General features: G+C 34.2%; 1 protein-coding gene across 9 annotated transcripts in view; it reads right to left on the minus strand.

Annotated features, from left to right (window-relative positions):
• The window catches only part of LOC114045738 (plakophilin-4), a 235,076-nt gene that overhangs the window by 69,764 nt on the left and 144,128 nt on the right, over positions 1–21,184 (minus strand). For all 9 annotated transcript variants that reach the window (XM_027865905.1, XM_027865911.1, XM_027865907.1 and 6 more), the window contains 2 exons: positions 20,895–21,007; positions 10,204–10,238 (listed from right to left, as the gene is read on the minus strand). In XM_027865905.1, coding sequence (XP_027721706.1) covers positions 10,204–10,238; positions 20,895–21,007 — 148 coding nt within the window. The remainder of the gene's footprint in view (positions 1–10,203; positions 10,239–20,894; positions 21,008–21,184) is intronic.

The following is a 21,184-nucleotide window of genomic DNA, read 5'->3' on the forward strand; positions in this document are numbered from 1 at the left end:
ACACACACACACACACACACACACACACACACACACACACACACACAGAAAGTGATAAATAGTACTGTATCATTTCTATTGATGATTTCTATTTTTAACATCTTTAAAATGTAAATGACTATGGAAAACAACATCTAGGACAAGAATTGAACACAAATGCAACAACTGATCTTTTATCCAGGATCAAAATAAATGAAAGCTAAAACACCTAAATAATTTTAAGTACATTTTGTACTTTCATGCAAATGAGAATTTGGGGAAGCTAGAGAAACAACTTTCAGGAAATTCTAGTGTTTGTTCAGAGTCAATCGAATTTCCTTTATCTTCTATGTCTATAATCCAATACAGTAATAATTGACACGTCCAGTGATGTCTATAAAATCCTTAACCGCCTTCTAAATTAATGATTAAACTTTCTTCAGTATAGCATTAGTATTAAGTGTGTTCAAGTTCTTGCACATTGTCTATATGTGAATGCATGCACATGCATTCAGAGAAAGGGGAAGCAGGTGGGGGAGACAGACCGGGGATTGGAGAGGAGGAGTTGGGGAAGAGAAATAAAGACAGAAAGGGAACAAACCAACAATCTTTCCTCATCAAATGAGAAAATTCCATTCTCCAATTTCTGTTATGCAGAAATTTGATCTAATATGGCAAATTTTATAACTGATTAATTTTGCATGCCATTTTGGGATAACTATCTTTTAAAGAGGGTTAGTGTTCCTCCCACTGAATGGCACAGAAAATTATTGAAGTTGAGCTTAGAGACTATTAAGTCTGTCATTTGTTCAGGCCCTAAAAGAGGAATGGAGAACATAGAGAAAGGGGTTCAAAATTACATGTCTGATTGCAATATTAAAAGTTCATGACAGGAACTTTGAAATGGAATATCATCAATTTTTGAAATACATTTTTATAAGCAGGAAGAGAAAATGTCAGATTATGTGAACACTGGTCCCTGACATACTGAGGAATAATATGGTATTTTAGAATATTTTGGGGGTATATTTGAAATACATAATTTTGATCATATTTACTTTGGGATATTTCAATTTTTCAACTTACCTATCAGAAAAATGTTTGAGCAAGAATATGAATTTGGCAATACACTGTGAAGTTTAGTAAAATTTGTGTTCAATTAAGAAAGAACTACCAGAAATATTTTTCAGTCTTCATGAGTTTCTTCTAAGCTTGATCCACATTTAAAGAAGTAGGTATGTAGAAAAAGTAGAGGGCTTCTCTTTAAGAAAAATAATGGAATATGAAAGAAATAAGCATAAAAATCTGCAAAAAAAAAAAAATCTGTGGTCTATTATACCCTATAGCAAATGGTAAAAGACAGAATAAATGTGATGTGAATGAGCATTATGATTTCTTTTGGAAGGATTACTCAAAAATATATAAATGTGAGAAAATGCTATTGAAGAGACAGCCAAGGCCTCACTAAATAATTCAAGATTACAATAATACTTCTAAATCTTCATATATCTGTTTGTGCAGTATAAGATAAAGAGGAAGGGCTATACTGTGTACAAAAATCACCACAGAAACTTGAGCCCAGGAAAGTCAGTAAAGAGATTTCCACATGCATTGCCTTGTTACATTGTTTCCAAAGTCGTACACAGAAATGTGTGGACTTTTACCTGATGTATAATAGTGTGTGACTACTGGGAAATGCTCAAATGTTCCAGTATTGATAACTTCGCTGTTAACTAACAGACAGTTCAGACTTATGGCACTATCTTTGGGAAGGGAAGACAATTATATATGACAATGTCAAGGCAGATAGAACTCATTTCTATTTTATTTTGTACTTATCTACACCATTTGCAAGTTAAAGCCAGTGATCATAAACCTGCAAAGGATAATACAATTAATTTCTTTCTTATTCCATTCTGATTTGTTATTTAGGAGCTCTGTATGCTTCCAAAAAATTAAGTGAAGTGGGGTGAGGATGGGGGTGAAGGAGCACGTGTGTGTAGAACGAGTATTTACTAAGTACCTACTATGTGCCAAGTACTCTGCTAATCATTTTACAGATATTATCTTATTTGAAGGTAGGTAATAACCTACCCAGTTACTTCAATTTTTAAAGATAACTATTTACAGTATACAAATTTCTTTTCTACAAGTCATTAAAAAGTGAAACAAATTTTAAATACTGATTTTTTACAGACATAATATTTTTTTTCTTTCTTGTGTTTTTTTTTCCTTTGGTTTCAACTCTTCTTTACAACACAACCAATGTGGTAGTACATTTAATATGATTGTACATGTATGGCCAATATCAGATCGCATGACATCTTGGGGAGGGAGGATGGGAAGAAGCGGGAGAAAATTTAAAATTCAAAATCTTATAAAGGTGAATGTTGAAAACAAAAAAAAAATAATTATTTTTTAAAGAGGTTAGCAGAAACTGTGATTCTAGGTACAGCACTGTCCTTTGTTTAACACGAATTCATTTAATAGAATTATAAAGAAACAACTGAAGAACTGACTTATACCTGAGCAGAAGAGCAAATCATAACTTTCTTATTACTGCCATCTTATCCCTGATGCTATTGTTGAGTAAAGGTTTACGTTCCTTCCACTGTGTTGTGGCTAAACTTCTGGGAACTTGTGAATAACTAAAATTTTGCCAGGCTTAATAAATACCATACTGATACACTAACAGACTCTGATTAGAGAATTTCTGAGCTAAAAAAGAACTTTTTTAAGACGACACAGTTAATATCAACATCCATTATACAAAGACACATATCATTAAGTTGGGAACTGAGAGATAAATGCAGGCATTACCTACTAATTTACTAATCACCAATGGGCAATAACAGGCAGTATTGTCTTATCATTAAAGGGCCTCTCCATAGCTTAAAAAAAGCACTTAGCTTTGTGCGCCATCATCTCATGAAGCCCAAGTATATTATAATAAACTGAATGTGCATTCGTGGATTAATATGCCTGAAGAGAGAAAGATTAAGTTCAAGTGACTGAAATAGTTTAAGTATTATATTTACACTCCTATTTAACCAAAGGAGTTAGTCCCTTGAGAAGACAGGAAACTCAGACATGCATCTTCAGACAATCAATACATGGAGAAGAGGAAGATATGGAGGAGTGATGGGGGAGAAGTAGGAGAAGAAAAGAGTGCCAAGGGAAAAATTTTTTTAAATATATGGAAGATAGGAGTCAAAGACATGAAGGGTATTAGTATTGATATTACCATGTTAAATTTAATATATACCTTAAAAAGCTATATCTTATATATTCATGTTTTCTTATTTTTTTTGTTCTTTGTATATGAGATGCTTAGCTTAAACATGTTTGTTAAGTTCATAATAAAAAAAAAAATCTTAAAAAGGGATATGATGGACAATTTTGCTACTCTAATGCTTAAAAAACTTCTCATTTGAGTCTCATAACCTTTGAGATCAGTATATCGGTATTATTGCTTCCATTTTACAGATGACTTGTTATGATGCTGCAGTGCAGCATGGAGTCACCTCCATGGTTAGAAGGCTATTCTGACAGTAGACAAGCCACTTGGTGATGAACTTGTTGGACATACCAACCCATGAATTACAAAATGGATCTCAGTCCTATATGCCTGAGGGTAATTCTGAGGGTGTTAATGGATTGATTCTCAAGATATGTGCTTGCCCCTCGCTTCTGGGATAAGAACTCACTCTTTGAAAAAAAAAAAACTGCTGGGAAAACTGGAAAAGAGTATGGCAGAAACTAGGCATAGACCAAAATCTCACACCATATACCAAAATAAAGTCAAAATGGGTTCATGATTTAGATACAAAGGCTGATATTATAAGCAAACTGGGAGAGCAAGGAATAGTTTACCTATCACATCTATGGAGAACGGAAGAATTCATGACCAAATAGGAGATAGAGAACATTAGGAAAAGCAAAATGGATAACTTTGATTACATTAAATTGAAAAGTTTTTACACAAAGTCAATGCAACTAAGATTAGAAGGAAGGTAGAAAATTAGGAAAGAATTTTTACAACCAGTCTCTCTGATAAGGGCCTCATTTCTAAAATATATAGAGAATTAAGTCAAATTTATAAGAATACAAGTCATTCCCCAATTGATAAATGGTCAAAGGATATGAACAGGCAGTTCTCAGATGAAGAAATTAAAGCCATCTATAGTCATATGAAAAAACGCTCTAAATCACTACTGATTAGAGAAATACGAATCAAACCAACTCTGAGGTACCACATCACACCTATCAGATTGGCCAACATGACAAAACAGAAAAATGACAAATGTTGGAGAAGATGTGGGAAAATTGAAACACTAATGCATTGTTGGTGGAGTTGTGAAATGATCCAACCATTCTGGAGAGCAATCTGGAACTCTGCCCAAAGGGCTATAAAAATGTGTATACCCTTTGACCCAGCAATAGCCCTTCTAGGGCTATATCCCAAAGAGATCATAAAAATGGGAAAAGGACCCACATGTACAAAAATATTCACAGCAGCTCTTTTTGTGGTGGCAAAGAACTGGAAATTGAGAGGGTGCCCATCAAGTGGGGAATGGTTGAGCAAGTTGTGGTATATGAATGTAATGGAATACTACTGTGCTATAAGAAATGATGAACAGGGGTAGCTAGGTGGCGCAGTGGATAGAACATTGGCCCTGAAGTCAGGAGGACCTGAGTTCAAATCTGGCCTCAGACCAAACACTTGACACTTAACTAGCTGTGTGACCCTGGGCAAGCCACTTAACCCCAACTGCCTTAACAAAAAAAAAGAAAGAAAGAAAGAAATGATGAACAGGCTGACTTCTGAAAAACCTGGAAAGACTTGTATGGTCTGATGCTGAGTGAAGTAAGCAGAACCAAGAGAACATTGTACACAATAAAAGCCACATTGTGCGATGACTAATATTGATAAACTTAACCCTTCCCAGCAATACAAGGATCTAAGACATCTCCAAAGGCCTTGTGATGGAAAACACTATCCACATCCAAAGAAAGAACTATGGAATTTGAATGCAGATCGAAGCATACTATTTGCTATTTTTTTTCCTCTTCTGTTGAGTTTTGTTTCCTCTTTCTGGTGGTTCCTCCTATTGGTTCTAATTTTTACTTATAACATCACTAATATGAAAATATGTTTAATGGGAATCTATATGAATAGCCTATACCAGATTGTGTGCCATCTTGGGGAGGGTGGTGGGAGGAAGGGGGAGAAAAATTTTAAACTCAAAAGCATATGGAAGTGATTGTTGATAAATCAAAATAAATTAATAATAAAAAAAAATATATGTGCTTGCCAAACATGTCCACGACTATTATGCAGTGATCCACCACAGAATCCAAATCAAAAGAGGGATTAATTACTGAGAGATGTTGTATGTTTCTAGATGTTCCTATTTGCCAGTGACATTGTGCTAATTCTCATTATCCTACAAGATCGCATCTGGCTAGTATTTATATCTCATCAGTACCTTCTGCCTCTCTGACAGCAGGGTAGGGCCATGGGCTCCTGGGCCTCTGTTTAAGGTGGAGCTCAGCCCAGTTTTTCTCCACTTTTTACACCAGGCAAATAGCTTTCGGACTTCTTTAGAACTTGATATCATGCCCTTGTGTCTGGTACTGTCTCCACATCACCCCTAGCACCCAGCTTCCTTTTGTAACGTGTTGTCTTCCTCCATTCGAAAATAAACTCAAGGGCAGAAACTATATTTGTTTTTATTTGTATTTGTATCCCCAGTGCTTAGCACAATAAATCTGACTGATTACATCAAGTCCCAGAACAATATAGTTATATATAAAATGATATTAAATATATTAAAATAAGATATACATGATATAAAATCTCACATATAAAATATTTAATCATTCATAAAAGTTTGGTCCAACTCTCCAAAAAGGAAAAACCATGTGGATAGACAACCTATACAACTTTTGCATTAGAATACATACCTTGGACTTACGTTGGAAAACAGACAATAAGATAGGTAATGATTAAGAGGATGAGAGAGGGCTGGGTTGCCTATTAGCGTTTAATGTCTCCATGTCTTAGTTTCCTTGTCTGTGAAGTGAGGGGTTGGATTTAAAGGTCCCTTTTAGATTTAATCTTAGGATCAGTTGCAAAGTTCTTTTAATAATACAAAGCTTCTCTTTGAAACAAAGAGCCATCTATCTTAACATTGCTATTCTTCAGGTAATATTTTAAGGCTTCTAGCCATTGAATACTAGAGTTTCTGAAGAATTAAAGTTGAGGATAACCCAAAGGGCATGGGGGTATGGAGGACATGAATAAGCTTCTAACACATCACAAATAATGAATTACACAAGAAGAATAATGAGAAATTTGAGTTAACTGATGGGCAGCCTGCCTACTCAATGGAATATACCAATGTGTAACCAGGTTAACATCAAGAGAATGTGCGGAAGCCATCCAGAGATACTGAGTGGAACACAGTAATCACATTAATAGAACTTGAACAACAGTTGCGTAGGATGAGCAGGCACAGATATGTTAAAGTTTACATTGTTGGAGGAAATACCCATATTAAATGAGATAACTGATTCAGTGAAGTTTTAGATTATTTACAGATAAGGCAGCTAATGGCAAAGTGGACAGAACACTGAGCCTAGACTCAGGAAGGTCTGAGTTCAAATTCACTCTCAGACAAGTCCTAGCTGTGCTATTCTGGGCAAGTCACTTAACCTCTGTTTGCCTCAATTTATTTGTAAAGCATTTAGTGCTGTGTCTGGCACATAGTAAGTGCTACATGAATACTAGCCACATGATGATGAGGTTCAGCTATCTAATGTAACCACATAAAGTCTTCAAAAATCCTCACAAAACTTTCACAAATGTGATTTACATACATATGTGAGTGTATGTGTGTGAGTATGTTGTTATTCAGTTGTTTCAGTTGGGTCTGACTCCTCATGATCCCATTGGGAGTTTTTCTGGCAAAGATACTGGACTGGTTTGCCATTCCCTTCATGTATGTACATACATACATACATACTTACATATGCATGTATGAATGAATACATACAGACATATGTATATGTGTATTATATGTATACACATATACAGTTACCTTTGCAAAGTAGTAATTCATTAAAAGCAGCTAAATATAAATAGGAAGAAGAGAAAAAACTTAAGATTAAGATACTTTGATGAAATCTAGATCTCTCAATTTCTCAGTTCTCAAATAGAATACCAACCTATGATGAAACTTGTACCAAATTTCTCAATAAGAATTTTCAATACATGACTGTTGATATAATATTCTACTTATGAGCATCTGGCAAAACATACCTATCTTTCTTATAAATCCTATACAAGTCTAGTGAGGCATAAAATATTTTCATTTAAGCTCATGACTTATTACATATATACTTTTCTATATCATAAATTACTTCACCATGGAAGGAAGAAAAAAGAAAGGTTGATTTGGATTATTCTTTTAATCTTTAAACTTGGTATTTATCTGGATTTAGGCTGGAAGGTGGTGAAGCAAAGAAAGGAAACTGTGTGTTTCTATATTTTAGCCATCTAGCAAGTACACACAATAGAAATATATGATAATTATAACTATTAAAATTTAATAGTAAGACATTTGGTAAACATGAGCTTTAATTCTTTTTGTCACCAAAATAATTTTAGTTTGTCTAGTTTTGTAAATAAAGAAGCAGCATGGCAAAGTAGATGGACAGCTGATCACAGAATCAGAAAAACCTGAGTTTTCTCTAGGTCTTAGTTTTGTTGTTTCTAAAATGAAGGGAGAGCACTAGAAGGCTTTAAATCTATTATCCTAAAAGAAGAATGCAAATGAGTGGCGGGTCCTAGAAAAACTGTGTCAAGGTACCAAGGGCCAGAATTGGCTAAAATTAAGAACACAAAAATAGGTTTGTTTTTTTTAAAGCTATACCTTGGGAAATCACAGTGAAAAAGACTAAAATTACTTGTTTCTTTGCTACTGCTTTTTCTTTCAAAGTGAGGGGGAAGGATAGGAAAAAAATTGGTTATCAGGGAGTGATATGTGAGAAAATAAACAGGCAGCATTTGGCTTTAATTATTGAATTTAAATCAGCAGGTCTGGTTGTACCTTAGCATAGATTCTAGAAAGAATTGCCTGATGACTTTGGAACCACTCACTACTGGTGAACCCTGAATGATCTTGGAGAAGAGAACAAGTGCTAAAGGGCCAGAGAAAGGAATATGTCATCCCAATTAAAAAAAAAACAAAACACAAACAACGAAAAACTAGAGAGAGCCTGCAAATTATAGACCAGTGAGCCTGACTTTTATTCCTGGTAAAATTCTAAGTTATTTTAGGGATGGTTTCTTAGCACTTAGCAATGGAAGCAATGAACACTAAAAGCTAAAAGTCATGACAGATTAATTTCCTTTCCTTCTGTGACTGTGTAACTAGATTGGTAGATCAGGAGAATGCTAGAGACACAGTATAACTGGAACCAAGCAGAGTGACAAGATTTCTCACGTGAATTGATTAAGATGAAATTTAATAGGAGTAAACATAAAGTTATAAACCAGGGTTCCAAAAATCAATTTTACAAATATGATGGGAGGAGAAAGGGAAGAATATCTTGCTCACTAATTTAGAATTGGAAGAGATCAAATCCAACTGCCTTTTATAGATGACGAAACTAAGCCCAAGACAGGTTGAGTGACTTCCCAAGGTCACATAGCTAGTGTGAGTTATGACTTAAATAAAAGCTTTCAGATTCCAGAGACAATATTCTTTTAAAAAACATTTGAGGAGACTTATAAATCCTTGAAGGAAGAAGAGGAGTCAGGAGAGAGTAAAGACATCGAAGATAAGCAACCAAGAGAGGGAATGAAGAGTAGAAGAAGGTCCCATAGGAGAAATAAGATGAAGGGATCAAGGTCATAAAAAGGAATATGTTCTGGCAAGGTAAGAGGACCTCCTCAGTCTCTTGAGCTTAAAAGGGGATAAAAGGATGAGAGAGGACAGAAATATTCTAAGCTATGGAGGAGAGATAAGTGAACTCAGGAGAACAGCTTTTTTTAAATCTTCTTAATCACTAAGACCTGATGCACTATCTTTCTGCCTGGCACAAAGGGAAATGACTGATTGAATGAATATAGCAATTATTGGCTATATAATTAATTGGCTATAATCATATACTACCTTATGACACATTTAACTGTCATTCAATTTCAATCACCACACAGAAATTATTGAGGCAGGGATCGTGATATTCTGTGTATTCTTCATAGTGTCTAGCACACTTACTGATTTCAATTGATATGAAGACTGAATGAGACTAATAGTAAAAATCTAACGTACTGGGATTAAGTTGCGTTTGATATCAGGTATTAGGTATTCTTATTTGTTTAAATAAAATTAAAAGTGTATCCTTCCTTCGATGACTTGGAAGGTGTAACTACAGAAAAAAAAGCAATATGTATTCAAAACTCTAATAAATGGAGAAATGTTTATAAAGTAATTTTACATCTGGACAAAAAGTAAATTCTAAAACCAAGACTGTGGAAAATGAGAGGTAGCATACCAAGTGGATAGAGAGCTGGCCCACCAATAAGAAAATCTTGGTTCAAGAACTGCCTTTGCCAGATTGGCAATGTGAGCAGAGGGGTCACTCCATCTTCAGGTGCCCCCAGGGAGCTCTGACATTATTAGGTGCAGAGCAGATTCTTATGTGCATAGGAAGAAGTTCATCATTGGAGTTCTACAGCACAAGGACATCAAAGGCCCAGTTTAAAAAAAAAAAACCAAAATAAAATCTGCAGATAGCAAGAACCTATCAGGAACAAACTTACTAAAATAGGTGATTTGTGACTACTCTTATCAATAATGCGTAATATGGGGGCAGCTAGGTGGTACAGTGGATAGAGCACCGGCCCTGAAGTCAGAAGGACCTGAGTTCAAATCCAGCCTCAGACCAAACACTTGACAGTTACTAGCTGTGTTACCCTGGGCAAGTCACTTAACCCCAATTGCCTAAAAAAAAAAAATGTGTAATATGTCTTTAGGTATGGACAAGATCCATCTCTTTCAAGAGGCTTGAAAAAGCTCAATATTTTTACTATTAAAGTATATGCTCAATTTATTTTGGAAAAAAAAGCTGCAAATTATAAGAGGGTACAATGAAAATAAATAGTTTTTTTCTGTGTAAAGCATAAGAAAATTTTTTTCACATAAAAGATTGTACCTGTTGATCTCCAAGGAAACGACTTTTCAGTTGAGCTGGAGGAAAAAAAGAAAAAAGGGAAACATTTATTTGCTTTATCACAGCTTTACTTTAGATTTAAAAATAACAAATTTAATATGCGATTGTGAAAGATTAAAGAAGTTCACTTATTTTAATAAGTTAATCATTCTAATATTATAACTTACTAGACTACAATTCAACTCAGCCTCATTTTTGTAATAATTAGTATCTGAACTGAAAATTAAATTTAAAAAACAAATTATAAAATGATGTCAGATCCTTCTCGAATAAAGCTATTAAGTAGAACAATATAAGATATATTTATGGAAAGCAGAAGATTAAGCTATCAATGATATTTTACGATGATTCTTGTAACAGGTTTAATGACAAATCTGAAACATAAAAATTACAAATAAATGTCCTTAAATACTGTTAAAAAAGCAAAAGGGAGCATTTAAGAAACCTAATTTAAAAAAAAAAGCTATTTATTAGACCTGATAGAAAAGTAAACTTTTACATTAAATATGGAACTGAACAGGAAAATGTTAAATAAACTGTGTATATTAATTATAAAACTAGATCAATAGGACATTAAAATAATTAGTATGTATAATTATACATTTTCTTCAACTTAAATAGGAAATTATTGATGAGTGATTTCAACTTTGGATTAAAATTGAGAAAATTGATGATACATAACCATGTTAGCTATAAAATATATAAATAATGATTGTGGATAAAGCCACTTTATTTTTCCCTCATGGGAGGAAAGCAAAAATAGTAGCACAGCTTACTGCACACAAACCCGGGTTCATAATCTCTCTCTACTCATCCCTGTGACTGTGGGCAAGTCACCGAACTTCTCTGGGTCTCAGTTTCATCATTTATAAAAGAAATTGGACCAGATGATTTGTAAGGTCCTTCCTTATGATAAGTAGTCATGCTCATGTAGTACGTTAAGAAAGGATGCCAGAAAGAGAAGGTCTGGAAACCTGGAATCTTGTCTTGACTTTGCCACCAAACTATGTGACTTTGAATTTTTTCTTTCTCTAAGTAATCAGGATGTTAACGAAACCACAGCCAAGTTAGAAGTAGAAACATTTTCAAGAATCTTCTAAGCGTTAATATTTTTTCATTTTCACCTTTATTCTAACATCTTGAAATGAAAGGAGGGTTGGTCGATTTGAAATGAATAGAGTGACTAAGCCCAATGCTCATAATCTTTTAAATTTCTTTGATCATTTATATAAGAAACTCTTAGTATCTTCAAGGGGCGATGGGGAGGCTGATGGTGCAAAGAAAAATGAATACTGAGTAAAATATCAGACTTGATAGATTTGCTTTCCTGCCGTGGTTTTCTAAGGGTAGAATTATAAAATTTTTATAGCTCCACCTGGTGAGAAAAAAAAATAAGTCTCCACATGAAATTTCAGATGCTCTTAAATCTATTTTTGTCACTTTATTCTACTACTTTTTTTAAAAAAAAAGCACTGAGTTGACACTGCACAATTACGTTCCTATCAAAATATACATATTTCATTGCCACCATTAGAATATTATCTACAATCAAACTGTCCAGGAATATTAACATTCCGAATCACATGCAAATAACATGAAAATGTAGATTAGCTTTGGAGTTTGAACTTGTATGCAATTTAATGAAATACTCTCTAGGAAGTTCCTGAACCCTCAAAATATTATGGTATATAATTTGTATTAATTTTCACAGTAAATTTAGGAAAGCTTTTGGTGCCAAAGAGAATCAGCTCATGTTTTTCATTGAGACTACTGCTATAGCTTTAAAAATATCCAGTTGGCCCACTATATGATGCTGTGTTAACAGATTAACCTTTCTAAAGCATTATTGTGATCATATCACTCTCTTGTTTAAAATTCTTCACAAGTTCCTCACAGTAACCAGAAGAAAATTTAATATTTGAGGCCTTCCATGATTACATTCTAATCTAACTTTCTAGTCTTATATACCAATATGAACCCTACTTTCCAACTTATTCTTGTACATTTTCAGAGGGGGTGTTGTATTCCAGACTGTAAGTTAATATAAAGGTAAAGGTGTTACCTTATTATATTTCTCATACAGTGCCTTGAACAATATAGGCACTTAATAATTATTTGTTAAATTAATAAATCAATGTCATTTCTTTTTAAAAATGTCAACTTATTTTTCCTCAGATCTAGGTAAGAATAATAAATTAGCTAAAATTATGCAAATAATGACATGATAGTGAGGAAACCCATCAAAAACTGTTAGAGTAATACCCTGATTAATTGGAATGAATCTAATGGGATCCTTCAACTGTAAATATTTATTTGCAATTTATATGCAAGAGAAAAACCAGCAAGTAAAACTAAACCAAACTACTATACAATGATAACTGATTGGTTTGAAGTCTGTCCACAAAGAAGTCACTTATTGCTTGCAGTCTCTACATAAAATATTTTTCACATGATGGCCAGAGTAATAATCTTTACACACAAGAATGATACAATTTACCTGCTCAAAAGCCTTCAATGGCTCCAAAGTTATCTACAGATTACTCTGTTGATCAAGGAGGTCCTCTATGCTTCGGCTTCAGGCTTTCAGAATCACAAATGGATTTATGATCTTGACAATTTGGATGGTACTTCAAACTATGGGGATTACAAACCATCCATGCCTATCTTGTATCACTTTTGTTCCCATATTCTCCATAGGAGGTCCATACAATAGGCTTTATCCCTTACTAGCTTATTTCTGACATTACAATGGTACCAGTGGATCACTCAGGCTGTCCACTTGCTATCTATCCTTCATCCTTGCCAGTCCATCTTCTTTTATCAATCATATAATTTTCCTGATGATATCTTTTGTTAGTCATTCTTTGACATTCCTATTTTGTTACATATTTCATCTTGTTCACACCACCAAGTGCCTCTCCATTGCCCTGTGTGATAAGTATTTTCAATTCTTCATCTGTAGATTCCCTGTACCATAAACATAAGGTGGGCCTCTGTTTCTATTGAAAGCTTGGGGTCACTCCAGTCTGCTTTCCAGCTCCTGTTTAATTTTAAGCCCAACTTGTCATTCCTCTGTTCTGCTCCCTCCCTCCCTCTGCCTCCAATAAACATACAAATACTCTTATAGCTTCCCCATCCAACTATATGTCATAAACTGAGTAATAAACTTATTTAAACACTTGGTTTTTCCTGTGTGAATGACTACGCCAAACATTCTTGAGACATGCGTTGTTGAAGAACAACATTTAAAGGTGGCATTTTTTCCTATCAAATCCAATACTTTTCATAAAAAAAAAAAAAGGCACAGTGGGATCTTGCATTCTCTATATCCTCCAACAAATCATAGGATGAGTAAGTGAATGAATGAAAAAAATATTAAGATCTTACTATTTACCTGGTACTGTCCTAAGCACTGCGGGCACAAATACAAAAACAAGATCATCTCTGTCATCAAGGAGTTTACTTATTCTAATTAGGAAAGCCAAAACATATATGGGAATGGTGGCTAGGTAGGGGTGTTTTGCTTTGAGAAGTCACAGTTATGTTAAGTGGAGGCATAGGGCAATTGAATGACATGCTCTTCCCAGGAATCGTAGTGTTGGCATGATTAATGTTTCTAGGGAAAGGGTTAGAAAAGTATAGGGAGAGAGGGCAGTATGCACATGGCAACATGGAAGAAAGATGGCTGAAGTACAAGATGGCAAGCCTGGGGTTAGCTAGATATGGTGAACAAATCAGAAAAGCCTGACCAAAGAATGAGAGTGGAATATCCAGTAGGAATTGGAAAGATCATGGCAACATGTTAGGAAGATAGAGTGCAGTTTGGTGGATCGAGGGCTAACTAGATGTGATCAGTCACCGATCAGGAGAAGACGAAACCAGAATGGGAGCTGGGGGAACCATATCATAGGCAGAAGGCAAAGTATACAAAGTGAAAATCTTTGGTAGTTCCTCTTTACATAACTTGTGAATCAATCTTACAATGCTCTCACAACTATTCCCTCCAGCACTCAATCTTGCCATCTCATCTATGTACAGGAGGTCTCATATGGATGTTTTTGTCTTTGTTCTCTTCATTACCATTTATTCCTGCCCTCTAAGAGCACATGCAAGACTGATGTAATACAGTGTGGTGGCTCTGCTGTCCTTAATGATGAAAGAATTTGTCAGAAAACTCTTTGGAAGTCTTTATTATTCTTCAATTTAGAGTCCTCTATACATAAATTCCTTCATTATAACTTTGTTTATTTGTGTCTGTTGCTAAGTTTTCCTTAAACTAGTTGTACCCTCTACTGCTTCTCTATGCATTATAAGATGATACTGCTCATAATCGTTGACCATCCTTAACTGAAAGATTTTAAAAACAAGTTGATTTTTAAAACTCGTGTTGCCTTTACCTGTTATACCTTTACATTTTGTAAGTATATCACGTGTTTGCTGACTGCAGTTACTTTTGAGTTTTAACTGTTCTTTAATCAGGGCAACCGATTTATGGCCCTTAAATTTTGGAATAAATTATAATTGATGTCAATGTTTTTTTCTTCTATCCATTCCCATCCCACCAGGACTGAGTAATTTCAACTACATGTAATATCTATTTATTTAATTTAATTCACATATATATGTATACACATACATACATACATACATAATACACACACACATATATAAAAGATGGGAAGGTAAGGAAGGAAGACAGGGAGGAAGGAAGGTAGAATGAGAGAAAGAAGGAAGAATGAACATGGCATAGTGGATGGAAAGAAGCCTATATTCAAATCAGGAAAACCTGGGTTGATAAATATTTACCAGAATGCATTAATGGTGAGTTCCTCATGAAGAATTTCTCTTACCAATGAAATCACAGATCTATTTCCCCTCCAACCAATAAGATTTACACAAACACGTGTTTTTATATTTAACTGTTCCCTATGTCATTCTCATGCCTCATCAAAATTTAATAACTTCCTACTTTTGCTGGTCAAAAACATTGCACTGCTTTAAGATTCAGTTCACGTGCCACTAACTCAAAGGCCTTATGGAATACCCCAGCTTGAAAATATTCTTTTCTCACCAATATCTAATAACTTTCTGTTTGACCTCTCTATGTACTTTATTCTAACTTGAATTGTATTTAAGTATATGACTTATCCACTGATGAAATTATAAGTTCCTTGAGGAAAAGGACTATTATCTTATCATTTTTGTATCCCTAGCAACTAAGAGTGCTTTGCATATGAGTTGAATTTAATTTTTACTGAATTGTTTCTAAATAGTAAAGATTAATTCCAGATTAGATACGGAACTTATCATTTACTGCATACTGTTCATGGTTGTTTAGCATTTATAGGTTTTTTTTTTCACAACCATAAAATAAAATTTTACAAATACATAGCACTGCAAGATTTAGAAAGAATTTTTATTATAATAATGTGATAAAGAAAATGGCATAAATATTATTTTCTCAATTTTTAGTTGAGAAAAATGAAGGTAAAAGAATAATACTGACTTTTCAAGTTTAATGCCCTTTCTACTACACTTCACACTAAATGAGGTTAGCTATGTTGAGATGTTATAATAAATGAAATGCACATAAAACTCTTTGAAGTTCTCAGGAAAAAAATAGTACATCGTGTTATACTTAGTACTTTCACCTTGATTTACATTTTATTGAAGGAAGGTGAAAAGATAAATATTTCAAGGAAAATAAATTGTGAAATAAATTTTCCTGAATGTATTAAAGTACAGTCAGTTCCACCATAATGTGACATATGCATTCCCCCAAAGCACTGCACTATATGAAATCATGCAAACTAAACAATAGAGCTTAAGGGGAAAATGCGATTACTGGCACAATACTCAAGAACTTTGTCAGTGACACATAAAAATAAGATAGGAACCTAATGAGAATGGTAGCATAGTTTTATACGTGTTAAATGGTTAAGAAATGTATAAATACTAAATAAATAGTGGCTCTTTCTGAAGCCTCAGGCCACATTAACCAGTTGGACAGAGTCTAACTCCAGGACTCTTGGGGGTGGGATAGGGCAGGGAGAAGTGGGCCCTTCTCTGCTCACAGCTCCTACTGTACCAGGAGATATATAACAAACATGGCACTTTAACTTGACAAATACCTGAAGTTTGCTTTGCAGCTTGTGAGTTATTGTGAAGTGGGGCTTAGAGTTCTGCATTCTCACTGTTTCTTGAGGAAGAAATCACGCAAAAGTAAACTCAAAATTCGTGTTATGCTCAAAATGTTCCCTAATATATCAATCATGTTGGAAACAAACTCCCATTTTAAAAACAAATATTATATTAGAACTGACTGTTCTGATTATCAAATAAAAACTAAGGTGATTTTTCCAAGTCACCAATAGCAACATCTATGTAATAACAGTACCTGGAAAGTTCCTTGAAATATGTATCTTTACAAAGGCGAATCAGAATTTAAATGAAAGAAATGGGCATTTGCATATGTGCAATAACACATATGCATAATACTATTCAAAGTAAAAATAACTGTTTCACCTGAATGGCTGAAGTAGGATTCATATCAACACTTAGGTAAAGCAGAATTACTAACTCTTCTACTCAGTAACTAGATTTATTTGGTATAATATCTTCAATGTAAAGGGAACTTCCTGGGCGCAAACAACAGCACCACTCACAAGAAGCTTTTGCAAAAGTCAGGAATATTTGATAGGAAATAAGTACAAGGGTGTACAACATGTTCCCCAGTCTTCAGGTTCTAGTTCTGGGGCTGATAGTTGGTAGAGAAATGATAAAATTCAGGTGGATATCTCTGAGACACAACTAAAAAATTTCCCTGCCTTCACTATGATAGTACTCTCTAGTCTATCACTCTCAAATATATTTGTCTTGAAGGCCATAGAGTAGAAAAATTGTCTTTAGGGAGGCAGTCAGCTTCCTCAAGGCTTGTTGAAAATTAAAAAAAAAAAACAACTTATGAGGAAAGTAGAAACCCAAGGATGACATATGAATGACCTAAAAACACAACAATTACTTGATGAACCAAAATACCCTGTACTACCCACACTTCAAAGTTGAACAGCTCATGAATCTTCCACCTAAGTGTACACAGTATATAGTAAATATACAGTATATAATTTTTTATTGAGCTAGTTGGTAGGTAAGAAAGTAAAAATGGAAATGAGATCCAAAGATGATTAGATAGTATATACTACATTTTGTTAATAAATGTTATTGACATTTTATAGTTACTTGGAAATTTTCACAATTTTACAAAATTAGAAAACTAGATAATAGTAAATGGATTCTTTGAATTCTGGTAAACTTTATATTATCAATTAACACCCACACACAGACACAATACATTTCAATAGTAAGTCAAATAAAAAAGTGATACAATATCGAAAAACTATGTACTCTCTTCTTAAAATTTAATTCAACACATAAAATAGCAAGTTAGAGACCACAAGATTCTATTGCTGTTGGTTAGTGACACATTTATCTTGAAAAAATTGAAGGGAATTAACATTCTTGTTTGCATAGTTTTTCAGTTCCCTACAGACAAAGACATTCTGGGGTATTTCTAATCTAGAGAGAAGAACCACAGGTCAAAATCTGCACTTTTAAAATGTCCATACTTTTTTTTTTTTAATGTTTGTTGCTAAATGTTTACAATCAAATGAATGGTTTTGACAACCATACTTTTGGTGCTGAACTTCTATACTATTACTAGATCTTTTCCTAAAGCATAACAGCCTAAGACTATTTATGAAAATTAACACTGCTATGAATAAGTCACCCCATTAAAAACTCATTTTTATATCCAAGAGTTGCAATTAGATAGAAAAGATAATGTACAGGAAATATTTTACTTCATCCACAATATGTTTATATTATTAAAAGAAGGGAAGCAAAAGGTGAAAGAAAAGTGTGATGATCACACATTTCAAGGTGACCTGGAAACAAACCACTGTGGAATATACAGAAATGAATAATCAGATGGGAATGAATAATTATCACAGGAATGAGTTTTCATAATGCACAGTGTCCAGAACAGGGCAATGAGGAAGGTAAAAGGCCTTGAGTTCAAACCACACAAGAATCAATGGAAGGAAAGTACAGGGGAAATGTAGCATGGAGAAAAGAAAACTTGGGGGAGGGAGAAATGCTATCTCCTGGTTTTTAAAAAGTTATCACAGGGGGAAAAAATAGATTAGATGTATTGTGCCATCCAGAGCTATCCAACAAGATCAATGAGCTGGCTTTGAAGGCAATGATTTCTCCCTCACTCTACTCAGTTGTGATGTGGAGGGGATTCTTGCTCAGGTACCTGATAGACTACATGGTTGCTAAGAATCAGAAGGGACATTACAGTGATCATCTGATCATTGGATTCTAATCCCACTTTGCTCCCCATTTTCCACATAAGGGCACAATGATTTTATATAATGATAATCAGAAATTTATGCTCATGAATTTTAACAGAAATTACTTTCTACATAATATAATCTATTTACTTTTTAAATTTAATTAAAAAAATTTTTTTTAAGGCAATTGGGGTTAAGTGACTTGCCCAGGGCCACACAGCTAGTAAGTGTCAAGTGTTTGGTCTGAGGCCACATTTGAAATCAGGTCCTCCTGACTTCAGGGCCGGTGCTCTATACATTGCGCCACCTAGCTGCCCCTTACTATTTACTTTTTAACAACTGGCAATTATAAATGCATTTTGGATTTTATAATGGGTTGGAACTTTAGATTAGCTGAAGTATACTAATATATTTTGAATGACAGTATTTTAAATTTCAAAAGTTCAAGAATCTGTAATTTAAAAAGTGTCACTACTCCTATTAGGCATACTGCAACCCTTCTAGAGTGATTTTATGAATTGTTGTGACCAGAGAAATTCATCATCTGATGGCTAACTTTTTGGGATGGGCCTCTCCAAACTTGGACTGTTTCTTGGAAATAGAGTTCACTCCAAGGGCTGTAATCATAGACTTTCTACCTTTGGTAGGCCCTCAGAGAACTTATGCTGTTTATAGTCATCTTCAAGAACTGCCAGTCACTTCCATACCAAACTGAAGCACTAAAGCAGGATTTTGCTTTGAGGTAGTATCTGATAATTCCTGAAAATTCAGCTATGTATTACTGATTTTTCAAGTATTCAAGGCCTTCCATTCAATTCAACAATCATTTATTGAATACCTGTTATGTACCATGCACTATACTAGGAAGTGAGGATACAAAGACAAAAATCAGTCTATTGCCTCAAAGAGCTCATGTTTTAATTAGGGAAAATAAGCCATATAAACATAAATGCAAAATACATGCTAAATGGAAACAATAGAATATTAAACAAATCCCTTAACTAAAATGGTCCTCAGTTTCTGGACTAGATTCCAAGTAAGGCAAGATGGTAATGAGGGTAGAAAACACATATAAGAGGGTTCAACTTTAAAGCAGATAACAAGCCCCCAAAGTCCTCTGGGTGCAACTGCATAGAGACAACAACACCCAACGGTAGAGAGGCAAAGTTTCAGGACTCATGAACCTTGCGTTGCAATGGTAGGTTAGGTATACCCTGACTAATAGCTATTATGAAAAGGAAATGGGGCCCTGAGAGTTGGAATGAAGCAGAGTTTTGGGCTAGCTCACGAAAGAATGGGAGAATCAGCACCTGGGCACTGAAAGAAGGGAGGGGTTCCCCAAAGTATGCTTCTGTTGCGCCCTCTAGACAGTCATTGGTTATCTTCATATATTCTTTCTTATAGCCAAGCTAGGATATTCTAGGTCCCATTTCTTTTCCTGCTTTATCTCTTCTATGTGTCTTCACCTATTTCTTTTCCCATATCTCAAATGGAATATTTATACATGTGCATAGATAGACATGCGCACACACACAAAATTAAGAACTTAATTTGTGCAAGGAACTATGTTAGGTGCTCAATATACAAAGATGAATTAGACATTGAGCCTGTTCTCAAGAAATTAATAACTTAAATGTAGGAAAGATACATATAGAAATGACTATATTACAAGGGAAAGTGAAATTAATTACAAAGCTAAAGGCCTGGCAAAAAGTTAAAGAGAAATCTAAGGAGGAAAAAAAATCACTTTATTGACAGAGATGGGGGTGGTGGTGGGGAAGTGTCAGAAGGAGATGAGACAGGGACACTTTTGTGGAAGAACTGATATATCAGTTAGTTTGTTTACAATTGTTTGTGGACAAAAATGGAAGGATGTATACCTTTATTAAGAGTTATTGATAAATGGTTACTAAATTCTCAAAACAGATGTCAAGTAAAGCTTATCTTTTTAAAAGAAGCAACTCTGGATAAAAATATCCAATAATATATCTTCCAAATATGATGGATCAATTATTCACCTTAATAAACAACTACTATTTAATCACAAGAAAAATTAATTTATTGTATCTATACATGAGAAGTCAAGTCCATGAAGACATTGTAACAGATTTTACTACTTCATTTAGATTTGAGTAGCCCAAATAATACTCAAGTTTTTCAAGAATACTAGACCTTTCTATGACAGCAATGAGCATTACTGAGCATCAAATGCAGCAATGCAAGTTAATAATAATGATGATAACATTTTTTATGTTTATGCTAAAATAATAAAATATTTAACTTCAGGATACATGCAGATGAAACTGTCAAAGTCTGTACCTTGTGCTGGCAATGCTTGGTGATTCTGCTCCAAGCCTACATCTTTCTAGCTGACTGGCAACGATTTGTCTCTCCACTTCCAGCTCTCTGGTGAGTCGTTGAAACTGAAGCTCCTGTAATTTAAGAAAATAAACACACATGAGGTGTCTATGATTAGCTACTCAAAATTATGAATGAATATATGCCACAATGAATAAAATAACAAATCAACATTATGATGTTCATTTTGCCTATCTATCTATCTATCTATCTATCTATCTATCTATCTATCTATCTATCTATCTATCTAT

The sequence above is a fragment of the Vombatus ursinus genome, unplaced genomic scaffold (genome assembly GCF_900497805.2).
Source record: "Vombatus ursinus unplaced genomic scaffold, bare-nosed wombat genome assembly UNPS02014779.1, whole genome shotgun sequence".
Taxonomy (NCBI): domain Eukaryota; kingdom Metazoa; phylum Chordata; class Mammalia; order Diprotodontia; family Vombatidae; genus Vombatus; species Vombatus ursinus.